This window comes from Miscanthus floridulus, unplaced genomic scaffold, assembly GCF_019320115.1.
Source record: "Miscanthus floridulus cultivar M001 unplaced genomic scaffold, ASM1932011v1 fs_626_4_5, whole genome shotgun sequence".
Taxonomy (NCBI): Eukaryota; Viridiplantae; Streptophyta; class Magnoliopsida; order Poales; family Poaceae; genus Miscanthus; species Miscanthus floridulus.
In genome coordinates, this window is record NW_027097034.1 from 107941 (window position 1) to 121456 (window position 13516).

The 13516-nt window shown below is 43.5% G+C and overlaps 1 protein-coding gene across 1 annotated transcript; it reads right to left on the reverse strand.

Annotated features, from left to right (window-relative positions):
• Nucleotides 1–1297: 1297 nt before the first annotated feature.
• LOC136532460 (thioredoxin H-type-like) lies at nt 1298–6987 on the reverse strand. The gene is made up of 3 exons (XM_066525054.1): nt 6898–6987; nt 6588–6713; nt 1298–1471 (listed from the first exon to the last, which is right to left on the reverse strand). The coding sequence occupies exons 1-3, from the start codon at nt 6985–6987 to the stop codon at nt 1298–1300; spliced, it is 390 nt and encodes a 129-aa protein (XP_066381151.1).
• Nucleotides 6988–13516: the final 6529 nt, after the last annotated feature.

The following is a 13516-nucleotide window of genomic DNA, read 5'->3' on the forward strand; positions in this document are numbered from 1 at the left end:
AGCTCTCGGCAAACTGAACAAAAAAATGATATTTCTAAAAAAAAAATTAAATCTTTCCCGAGAGCAGCTCTCGGCAAACCATTGATCTAGGCCAGGTAAAAAAAAGAAATCTACGCCGAGAGCGGGCCCAGTTGCTCTCGGCAAAGAGCCTTTGCCGAGAGCAATCCCCTGAAGCTCTCGGCAAATAATATCAAAAAAAATTAATAAACAGCAAACGGCTCCGAAAAAATACGAAATTTTGCCGTGTTACAACTTATGCTCTCTAATGGCTATACAAAAAGTTTAGAACTCCAAAACTAATTCGACCGTGACATTGTTTGAAAATCCTAATGGATCCTTCTCAACTTTATGAAACTTATTCGGAGATGTCTCATATTATAAGAATCATACGCAACCACTTGTGCGAAACATTTTCAATTTTTTACCACAGCCTCCAAGTGTGATACCATGACGGCATTGCAAATATCACAATTTTCCGACTTCGTTTCCTTTTTTAAGAATTTTTAAATCGTTGGGCGACATATGTTCGTGGTCTTCGATTCGTAAAATAAAAGGTGAAAAAAACATCAACAAGATGTTATTTGCCCTCAATAATGCATAAATAGCATGAATATTATTTTCTACTTAATTTTTTCCCGTGTTTAAATCAATCGCTGTTCAAATTTTAATCGATTAAAAAAACTCCTTGAAATGCAATTAATTAATTATATATAGCAAATAATTACAAAAATAAACAAAATTTTAATATTGAGTACAACCTGGAGTATGTCTATAGAGAAAAAAGTTTGGAGCATATGAAAGAAAAAATAATTTAATTGGAGAGAGTTAGGAGAAGAGAAACACATGCACATGAAATATAGAAACCACATTTGCCGAGAGCCTGGGAGGGGCTCTCGGTAAATATTTGCCGAGAACGGCGCTCGGCAAAGAGTTTTGCCGAGAGCAGTAACAGAGGGACTCTCGGCAAAGCGGTGACGCCGTCAGGGCAGGTCACTGCTATGGGCCTACGGCAATGTTTTGCCGAGAGCCTGATTTTGCCGAGAGCGCGGCCTACGGCAAAGGACCGTTTTGCCGACGGGCATTTTTTGCCGAGCGCGGCTCTCGGCAAAACGGCCCACTTCGCCGAGAGCTGTTGCTTGCCGAGATGCAGGCCCACGGCAATCCTGTCACTTGCCGACGGCCGGTGTTTGCCGAGAGCCGCGTGTTTTTGCTCTCGGCAAAAATCTCGGATCTCGGCAAAGGACGTTTTTCGGGTAGTGCTTATTGACGACTGGCGATAGATGCTATACTTAGTTTGCTATACGTCTCCTGAGGCGGACGACGCAGAGGCTGCAGAAGTGTTGTCGATGAACTCCTTGATGGTGTTGCAGAGCTTATCTGGATAGGCACCAACAAAGCTCTCCAGCGTCAGATCGTCCCTGATGAAGACGAAGGTCGGCGCCGCCTGGATGTTGTAGCTCTTAGCAACTTCCTGTACGTCGTCGAACAAGGAAACACACCTAGCATGATCAGCATACGACGACGACATGATCGATCATGGGGCCGGGTTGAATTGAAACCAAATGCATGCACATGATTTGGTGAATTAATTAATTAATCACCTATATATATTGGCTATTATTGGGACGACACCGACACCGTACGTACTCACCTTCAGTTCGAGAATGTCGACCTTGAGGAAGACACCTTTAATAGGGTACTCCTTGGCGCACGCCGCGAACACCGGGGCTATCTCTTGGCAAGCACCGCACGTGGGGGACATGAAGTCGATCACCACCTGATCGATCGACGCCGAGGTAGAGGACATGAAACAGGTTGCTGACAAATTAGTAAGCTCAATGCTAGAAAGAATTGTTAGTAGTAACAAGAACAGGAACAAAAAACTCATCGTTGAACAGACAGCGCGGGCATATTATCGAGAAAATTAAATTACAGGGAGACAGATCGATGGCGTACGTACCAGCTTGCCGGCCTCGTTGCCCTTGGCCAACTGGGCGTCGAACTTCTTCCTCGCTGGGATCGAAAGCTAGCTTCTGATGCTGACTAAGGTTTTCTCTCGGCGGCTGACTGGTGGCCACTGGCCTAACCTGGGGCGCGAGCCGCGGCTTTTATAGGCGCAGCAACGTGTGGGGTCGAGGGAGCTTGGGCGGCGGCTCCGATCCCGGCCCGGTGCTATTCGTTTTCCGGGGTCTTGAGCTCCATCTCTACATACGGTGTCACGATGGGGGTGGTTCAACCTTGGATCGAACCGTAACTGATCCATCGACCCATTTGCTGTGTACCGTGGTGCACCAATGGATAGTATGGGTCGGTTGATTACTTAGACAAGAGCACGATGAGGTTACTGCTTCTCGTTGGTTGCTTGCTTAAACAAGAGCACGGCTTGCTTGCTACCGGCTACCGTTTTGTACATTTTTTTTTTATAAAACATCAAATACGACTTTGCACAAAAGTTGCAACATCAAGCTATAAGAGCATGCATAAGATTTCCACATAAAGAACATGAATCAGTAACCGCATCAAAGTTTTACAAAGGCAAAAAACTTTGACATATGACACTTCTTCGCCAAGTGGATATATCAAGTAACATACGTACAGTTCGCTCATTCAAACATACAGACCAAGTGGAGATTTCAAACATACGTACAGGTTTCTCAGTGCATCATTCAAACAGAGGAATAAGGAGTATTAAAAGGTTCCATCTCATATACGGCATAAATAAAAATGAAACACATAGACCACCTCTCCCTGAATCTTCTAGCTTCTTTCAGTCAACTCTAACAGAAAACTAACCAAAAAAAAAAGAACAGCTGCCCCTACTTCCTACATCTTCTGCTTCCTTCAACACTGCTTAGGCATACAATGACATGACGATTTGCATAGGCATACAATAAGCTAACTGCTACTTATACAAATTTGTACACAACTGCCTGCTAATGGAGCAAAAGCAGTATTTCAATGTACAGAATAAGGAAAATAAACCACAAAGGGTGCCAGCAGAAAGAAAAGGTCACCATTAATTTCCTTCTACAAGCTGTAGAGGCATACAAAAATTGAAAACACACTGCAGTTGTCAATAGAAATCTAAGCCATGATGACCCTTCAGAAGAATGACGTACATTACATGCAGAAGAATGAAAAGGAGGCAAAATACATTACATGCAGAAGAATGACGTACATTAGACTATGACTATATGATTTTGGTCTTTTTGGGATATCTTTAGTAAAAAATGAAAAATCTTTAATTTTATTCCAGCCTTCATATGAGCTACGCAAATTGCTAACAAATAGAAAAACAAGTTTCAGAGCGCACAAACAAATAACGCAAAGCTAAGCACTTAGTAAATCAGAAGATATAGCAATTAAAATGCCATTTTAAAACAAAATAATTTAATGTAAGGATTTGCCAAAAATTAAAGGATGACAGATGCAAATGGCTTACCGTCCTACACTTCCCGGACTCGAAAACAATAATAGATCATGAACCAGGTCCTGGTAGTCGAGGATGGCCGGAGCAGTGGCAAATTGGCCGAGGATGGCTGGAGCAGAGGCAGATTGGCCGCTAGTTGACCAAGAACCGGGTCCTGGTAGTTTAGAACTTCAGATAGCTGACATCTTTGTATCTGATGCAAAGAACTACAGATGGTGACGGTTTAAACCATGGTTGGTGTTATGTTGTAATCAACCATCTGCCATCTGGTATCCATATATGTACAGAATTAATGGAATTCTCCTATACTAAAAAGAGGCCAGCAATTCAGCATCGTTCAGAACTACAAGAAGAGCACAAGACAACGAAAGAGTGGAACACACAGAACAAAAGAGGTTTGATTGCTAACGACTTCAACAGCAAAATGTTATAAAAACAATTATATTCAATTGGTTTGGCCGAAAGGCATTGTAGTAAGCTCAGGAGCACAAACTACTGAAACTAGAGCTCCTCTCGTTCGTCAGTTCATCAGTTCGAACATACACATATCACCAAATTAAAACTGAATCTTGCAGTCGCAGTGGAATAGCAAGGGCAACAGAGGAGATTGGGGTGACCTGGAACTCTGGAAGACGAAACGGGTGGATCTGAGGTTGGAGTCGGAGAAGAGGAACGTGGAGAAGCCGTCCGTGCAGACGACCGTTTCTTGCAGCTCGACGAGACGGCGACGGGTCCCGTCCCGCACGCTCGCTCCGGCTGCTGCCTGCTGCTACTTCTTAGCCGGTGGCGCAGAGCGATGGGTTGAACTACTCGGATAGAGACGGCGGCGGCGGCGCAGTCGAGCCGAACAGCGAGTTGCGGCGGTGGCGGCGCAGATCGAGCCGGGCAGCGACTTCTGCCGGCACGCCGAGTCGCCGCCACACGGACGAGAGGCAGGGGCGGATCGAACCACTCGACCCTAAGGTTCGAGCTGTTCTGATCCACTGACCCTAGGAGAATTTTTATATTTTAATCATTTTTATTTAATATTTTAATAATAACCGATCATTTTTTTTGAGATATAACCTGGCTGCTCACGCCAGTGGGCTGACGTGGCGTGAACAAATAACGCTGTCGCACAATATGCATTGGTGCAACAAGATGTGCCACGTTGCATGATGTTTCTGACGTCGAAACTTCTATCACGTCAGCGGGAGTGGCGTAAAAAACAAAATCTTTAAAAAAATCATAACTCTTCGATACGATGTCGGATAAAGATGAATATTATATAAAAAATTGTAGCCCTCGATGAGATCTACAACTTTATAGTTTTGAGTTTTTTCATTTGACGAGGTTAAGATTCTCAAAAAATTAATATAAAATTTTAGGACCATAATAACCACGTACAAATGCTTGTCGTATTAGAAAAATAATATCGTTTTTGTATGGTGTCAAACGAAGGTACTTTTTACATGAAAGTTGTACCTCTCAATGAGATCTACAACTTTGTAGTTTTGAGTTTTTACATTTGAGATCGTTGAAATGCATAAAAAAATAATATAAAATTTCAGCAGCATAATAATTATGTACTATGCATGTCGCATTAAAAAAATAATATTATTTTCTTATGGTGTCAAATGAAGATATATTTTATATTAAAATTGTAGCACTTAGTGATATCTATAAATTTATAGTTTTGAGTTTTTATATTTAAGGTCGTTAACATACTCTAAAAACTAATATAAAATTTTAACAGCATATTATACTACTAAAATTTTATATTATTTTTTTTGAGCGTCATAAGGTCGTTAACATACTCGATCATCGGATGGATAACCGGTCCAGCTCGGGAGCCAACATATCGACTCCGAGCTGAACATAAGAGTAAACAATCACTAAAGTTAATGGTGGTGCCTACTGCTAGTAGCTACCACGCCATATTTGTCGATCGTCGTTGGCCTTTATTGACGACTGGTGATGATGCTATTTAATTTGTTGCTAGTATCTCCTTAGGCGGACGACGCAGAGGTCGTAGGATAGTCCATGAACTCCTTGACGGTGTTGCGGATCTTCAGTGCCGGTGCTACGATTTTAAAGGCCCTCCAGGATTTCGTCGTAACGGCCTCTCTTAATCATGTATAAAATTTTATAATATATAGGTACTAATTTTACTTGCAAAACAAAAGCAAATTCAATAACATATTTTTAATTTAACATGTCTGATAATTATCGAGGAACAATGTAGATTAAGCAATATATTTGTAGATGTATGATAATTATCGAGGAACAATGTAGATTAAAAAAATAATATATTTGTTTTCTTTTCTCACCCATGACAAATGTTTCTTAGGTAACATTCTAAAATTCTAACGTCTAAATTAGAAGAAAAATATGACTATGGGTACAAAGTACTAGTCCGGAATACTATACAAATAATTAATTTGGATTAAAAATAAAAAGAAAAAAAAACCTTGGGCCTAAACAACTGATCGGTGATCGTAATTCGTAAGAAGCCAAGAATCAAGATGTCGTCGTCGTGGAGCCCTGCCTGGTCGCCGTCTTCATGCGCCGTGTTCGTGTCTCCGGTAGTCTAGCTCTTCGTGGAGGCACGGCTCGCTAGCTCCGCGTGTGTAAGGCGCACGTCGCGAACTCACGATCAGAGTGTGCTGTGTACAGCGTGACTCCTCGTCTCCTCTCTACCCGAGGGCAGTCGGGAAAGGAAACTAGAAAAGAAATGCCGATATTGTCTTTTTAGGCCACCTGGCCAGTTCTATATCTCCCTTCTTATTAGTTTGCTAATGCCTAATGAACTATAAGACATGGAGGTTTGTATACCTGAGCTTGAACCCCTCCTCCGCTTAGGTCCTTGACCGTCGCATCTCGTGCCCTACTCCTAGGGCCGGCACTGTGGAGCTTATCCGGATAGGCACCAACAAAGCTCTCCAGCGTCACATTGTACTTGATGAAGAAGAAGGTCGGCGTCCCCTGGATGTTGTAGCGGCTAGCAACTTCCTGTACGTCGTCGAACAAGGAAACACACATGATCATCAGTATAGCACGACATGCATGATGATGGGGTTGAATCGAAATCGAATGCATGCATGCACTTGATGTGGTGAATTTGAATTAATCACCTATAATAATTGGCTATTGGGACGACACCGTAATATATACTCACCTCCAGTTCGAGAATGTCGACCTTGAGGAAGACACCTTTAGTAGGGTACTCCTTGGCGCACTCCTCGAACACCGGGGCTATTGCTTGGCAAGGACCGCACGTGAGGGACATGAAGTCGATCACCACCTGATCGAGGGGTAGGTAGGTGAAATGAAACAGGCCAGTTAGTTGTTGTTTGACAAATTAGTAAGCTCAATGCTAGAAAGAATTGTTAGTAACAAGAAGAAGAACAAGAACTCATCGTTGAACAGATGACAGCGGGCATATTATCGAGGAAATTAAATTACAGGGAGACAGATGGCGTACGTACCAGCTTGTCGGCCTCGTAGGCCTTGGCCATCTGGGCGTCGAACTCATCCCTGGTGTGGCAAGCGATCACGGTCCCCTCGGCGCCCGCCATTTCTCTCGCTCTCTTCTTCCTTGGTGGCATCGAAAGCTTCTGGCGCTGACTAAGGTTTCTCTCGGGGGCTGGCACTGGTGCAGGTCTAGGTTGCAGTTCCGGTTGAAAAACCTCCTCTGGTCTGGTTTCCTAACCGGGATTGCTAATCCAGGTCTAAAGGCCTGTCCTTTAGACCCGGGCCTCACAACCGGGATTGAACGGAGCCATTTAGTCCGACGCCCGATGGTGGGCACCTCCCGTCCCGGTTAGTTATACCAATCGGGGCTTAATATCACTTTTCTTCTTTTGTTTTATTTTCTTTTACAGTTTCTTTCCATTTAATTTGGTTTCGTTTCAAATAGTTTTCGTACACGCATTATATGTTATATGCTATACTATTGTACGTCGTCCATAAATAAGAATGAAACTAATAAAATAAGAGCTTATATATTACAATGATCATCCCTATTCATCAAGTTCATACAAACCATAATAGTTTAAAACAAGTCGTTACAACAAATTAGATGTCCAACCCCAAAGTTCAATTACACATCAAGTTCATGCAAGCACAAATAGATCACCACCAAATTTGACTACGTCGTATTATGTACTCGGCGAAATATAGGTCACCTATTTTGTATCCACAATATCATTTATGTGGAGCAACGCATTAAGTAGTGCACTCTCCCTTGCTTTAAAAGTATGAGCATAGGGTCTACTAACGACGGTAAGCGGTGGTCGAGAAGTCTGTAGGTCAGATGATCCCCTCTTAGTCATAATCAGCTTTTTCTGAAATCCTTCTATAGTGAGTGTTGGCCATTCATCGGCATATTTCCAATCAAAACCCAATGCATACATTGTCTGGTTTAGAATGGCTTCAAAGCTACAACCTGTATAGGTTAAGTCATAATCCTCAACCTGTAATTGTTAGCGCAAAAAAATGGATATGAGAACAAAGCTTTCGAATAACAACAAATCTGAATATAAGCCATGAGTTCGACTTGGACTTTACCACATCATTTCGGTTGGTTCGAACAATCCTTGAACAGAAGCCTGCAACATCATGATAAGAGCCCGCATCTATTGCATGTATCGTTATGGAGGATAGTGTAGGCAGGGTGTACCCAATATTCACAAGCTTATTCAAACATGATTTGACAACATATTTAATTGCAATTTTCTTCTTAGGTACCTTTACTCCCACCTCTGAGATTTGTACAACACATCTACCCCTACTAGCGGCGATGGAAAAGCCAATTCGAGATTGGACCCATCGACCATTATCTACATCAAAGCTATCAACATCCACTCCCTCAACCCCGAAATATGAAAGTGTCTCTTCAAACCAAATGATTGGGTCAATTACCTACGGTACATTAAAGAAACACATATATATACATATCAGAAAAATATATTATGTACAAGCGTATTTAAGGCATATTAATGTATTAAAACATATATCGTTGCTTACTATGCGAGAATGATTGAATGCTGTAGCCGACAAACTTGGTTCGAATCCCCAAGCAATACAATAGCCCCAACTCGGGACAATCGGTTCAGGGAGACGTCCAGCTATTTCTTCTCACTAAAGTTAATATATAACACTACCCCAGTTTTCGACATCACTGTCGGTTTAAAATCCCCCTTCACTGCCGGATTTTGAACCGACAGTGGCATACCGGCAGTGATGCCTCTTGGCTATCAGTGCCGGCACTTCACCCGGCAGTGATAAGCTTTTAAAAAACAAAAAAAAAGTACAGCAAGCAAGCTCGCTGCCTACCGCCGCCACCGCCATGCTCGCTAGCTACCGCCACCACCGCCAAGCTCGCTAGCTCCCCCCACCGCCGCTCCATCAAGCAGTTCATACAAGAAACAACTCATACATTAGACAAAGGAGGAGGGATTCAACACAACACAAATCAACTCATCCACAAATCGAATCGATTCATACATCACACAGAAGGGTTCAACACATCACAAATCAACTCATCCACAAATTGATTCATACAACATAGAGTGAGGGGAGGGGGAGAGAGTGGAGATTCTGCAGGGAAGGGTGAGCTTGGTCTCACGCTGAAGGCCGCCCCTTGCCGCTCAAACGCAAGATCTGAGGCCGCGCCCCCATTCGCTGCCCCCAAGACAGATCTGAAGAGAAAGAGTGTGAGAGAGAGGAGAAAGAGCACCGGGAAGGAAGAACTGCCGGAGAAGAGAAAGAGTACCGTGAGCCACCGGCGCTTCATGACCTCCCGCCGCCGAGGTGGATCCACGCGAGCCGCCCGCCCGCGCTTGCGCCGGTCGCCCGAGCCGCGCTTGCACCGGTCGCCGGGAGGAAGAAGCTCGCGCCGGTTGCCGGGAGGAAGAACTCGCGCTGGTCACCGGGAGGAAGAAGCTCGTCGTCGGGTGGATCCGCTCGCCAGCGCCAGGAGGAAGAAGCCGCGCCGGGATCCCGACTGCTCGCCGGCGCCCACAGCGGCCTCATGCCTTCGCCGCGCAGGCGTCCCGACCGCTCATCGGCGGCCGCAGCGAGGTGGATTTGGAGACGAGATTTGGGAAAATCTGGAGGAGGTCTGAGGAGCGGAGAAATATGAGAGAGAGGAGAGAGAGCGGGGAGAGGTATGAGAGAAAGGAGATAGAGCGAGGTGGATTCGGCGGCCGCACGGACGAGTAAACCAGAATGAATAAAAATTTTGGGTCCAAAGCCTATGGATCACTGCCGGTCTGTGAAATGCAATCGACAGTGATAGACATCACTGTCGGCTTTTATTACCAACCGGCAGTGATAGTATATATCACTGTCGGTTTGTTAGAAAATCCGGCAGTGATAGTCTTTTTTCTTACGAACCGGCAGTAATATATCTATCAGTGTCGGTTTTAAAATTCCGGTAGTGATAGAGTCAGCAGTGATAGCTTATTCTGCAGTAGTGTAAAAATTCATATCACTGGAGTCAATATATAAATTCATACACCAAAATTCATATTTTCCTAAGAATTTCCATATATATATATATATATATATGAAAAAAATTTCCTACTACCTTGGAGTAGTTACTCCCTCATCTAAACCACGTACATCAGGGTGCCGCACTCGCTTAGCGGGTCTCCAATTGCACGCCCCGGTATTTCACCCACCGAGGAAATATTTTTTAATCATTATATATCCGTCCAAGAGATGGGATACGTCCGTTCAAACTGATCTTTATCCCGCGATACTTTCTCCGTTTCAACAAACCATAAACCTCCGTTCTCATCTTATTCACCGGCACTTACACGAGTCGACGGGAAGGCCCTTCGCACGGCACGGCGGCAGGGCACTCCTGCATGGCACGGCGGCGGGCTCCCTCCCCTGCGGATTCTGCCGCAACGCAACTCGCCTCCCTGGCTCCCTCAACGGTGGCGGCGCCGATCCCTTCATGTGCGGATCCGGCAGCGACGGCTCCTCCCCTCCACCTGGTGGCCGTATCTAGCGATGGCTTCGACGGCGGACGTATCTATCTTGGCTTTCTCCATGGCTTGAGTATCCAGCGGAGGAGCACAAATTGCCACCTGCACCAGAAAGGAATCCATGCGGATAGGGTGCCGGCATTGGCAATGAAGGCTGGTTCTATTATCTTTGGATTTTTATTACACTAATGCTTTGATTTCTGCATGTGAGTATTACATTGGTGTAATTTTGTCAACAAAAGTAGTATATACAAATACTCCATTCTCACATAAGTATGCACATATATTTTGTTCCCAAAAATAGTATGAATACATACTCTCTTGTTTTGTATATCTCCTTACGTGAATGTATACGCACATATACTCCGGTAGCGTGGTTTAAGTATGTATGCATACTACCTAAATCTGGGCATATGTATTCATACTAGAAAAATAAAGTATGCATACTCCTTTTAAAAAAGTATGAATAAATACTCCTTTCAAGAAAAAAAGTATGGGTATATACTCCTCTTCAAAAAGTATGAATATGTACTCTTATATATGAAAAAATTAGGTGTATATACTCTTCTCCACATGCATACTCGCAACAAAGCAGATACACGTGGACTCTCCTAACCAACGTCAAAATAAAACATATAATTAAATAGCGTGAGAAGTGAGATCCGGTTTTCAAGGAAGTACTCGTCGCCCCCTGCCTTTTATCGCGTACAAGTACCTATACATTAGCGGGTCATGTTCTCAACCCGTTAGCTTCTCGATCTGAACTGCTGGCCGGACTCTCCATGGTGTGCCTACTCTACGTGGGAGTAACTGCTCCCGGGAGTATAGAAAATTTTCCCTACTCCCTTGGAGTCGTTGTTACTCCCACATATATATATATATATATATATATATATATATATATATATATATATATATATATATATATATATATATATATATATATATATATATATAGCTGGCTACAAAATAACTTATTCTGTAGCCACTTTGAGTTACGATAATTACTATGTTAATTTACGAGATTATAGTAACTCCTTGCTAAGTGGTTTACTATAACGTTATGGTAAATATCCCCATGTGTTATAGTAACCCAACTATCGTAAATATGTATTAACATTATCGTAAATTAGTATATAAAATTATCGTAAATGGAGGTGGCTACAGAATAATCTATTTTGTAGCTGGCTACTGAATATACTCTCCCTATATATAGAACTACTACCCAAAATATCAAAATTCAAATATATCACTGAAGTCAATATTTTCATATACCAAAATGCATATCACACACAAGTCAAATTAGATCAAAATATATCACTAAAACAATTACAAATAGCTAGCCAAGCAAATTAGCTTAAGTTAGGGTTGTGCTCGGTTTCACACAGCACAGGAAGGGATGAGGCGAGACGAACCTTATAGCAGCAGCAAGCGAGGGCGAGGCCGGAGACGATCAAGGGTCGATGCCGGAGACGAAGGCGCCAGTGGAGACGATGTCGAGGCTGGAGGTGCTGGCGGAGACGAGGATGAGGGGGCGAGGGCGAGGCCGTGCGCGCCAGAGCCGAGGATGAGGGTGAGGCCGGCCGCCGGATGAGGGGCGCTCGGCGCGATACTTCACCTAAATCGAGTGTCATCCACTTGACATGCTCAATTTAAGCAAAACAACATCGCGCGGCCCCTAGGAGTGCACTAGGCAACTCCTCTTTAGGATCAGGTTTAGTGGCACGCAATAGTTCACATACCAAACTGACACAGTCTAATGAATAATGCTCAAATAACTTATACTGAAAAGCTTACAAGATAGAGTTTACATAAATTACGCGATCCAGTCCAACCAATGGACAAGATCCAGAATCCATTCTAAAGTAATCACTAAGACTACGGAGTTAACGTGTAGCATACTCGGGGTCGTCCTTCCCTGATGCTACTAGGCAGCGATGATGGAGACTCGACCTCCATCAGTCTACAGCTTCCTACAAAACAACTTAACGGTTGCACCGTGAGTACATTGCGTACTCGCAGGACTTAATTCCAATATATTGTATTTGGTGGATGCATAAGGGAGTTATCGAGTATTTGAATAAGTGTGGAAAGCAATGATGTTCATTAATAATATGACATGATATGCTCAACATAGAAGTAAAGGTATTCATCATTATAACAAAGTGCTCATAGTCCATGGTCATGTTACTATGGGTATAGAAAGAAAGAACAACCGAATAGTTCTGTCCCGAGGGACTCCAGGCTTTCAAGACTCTGCAGAGGTGTACAACTGTACCCACACAGAGAAACAGGACGAACCTCCATATCTCGTGCACCAGAGATAAGGGTTGCCTCACGTCTCCAACCTTTCCCTAATCCGGCCCGAGTTTCCGATGAAAGGTTCGAGCGGTTGCCCGGTGAATGTCCCGGACATTCCCGGCCGACGCCAAACCCTTGCCCATTTCACAGATAAATAGGTCGCAACTAGTTACTTGGCTTGTCGACCCCATCCACGATATGTGGTCTGTACGAGTGGTTACTCGGACTTACGTATCCCAATACACAGTCCTTACTGCTCCATGAGCTATGTCGTCTGAGATCCCACACTCACGACGACCTACCCCTCGCATGAGTAGGATATCCAAGTTATAATCAAGATTATCATATTAGGGATATTAGTCCTTACCCAGATTAGTTAGGTATATCAAGTTGTACTTTCATTGGTTTTAGTAGTTAATTATCTAGGTGTAGCATTCTACACGCGCGAGTATGAGTTCCCTTCTCATGCTCGACTTCTACCGTTGCCCAAGCAACTAAGCAATAAGCATTAATCATTTTCATTCCCGCTGTTACGATGAGAGGCTTCTACAGATTATTAAGCTACTCTAGGTGTAGTATAAGAGTGATCATTATCCAAGACTACATGTGATGCATGACTCATAATGCAACTTCATAAGTATCCAAAGTAGGGTTTGTAATAGTGGGGTTCCTGCCTGATGGTGATGCCATCCAGACATCTAGAAGCTAACGACGAAGACTCATGCATATTCCTGAGAGAATACAAAAGATCGTCTAAGAGATACATCGACGATCGGAATGATGAGGGGGAACATGGGTGAATAGGATT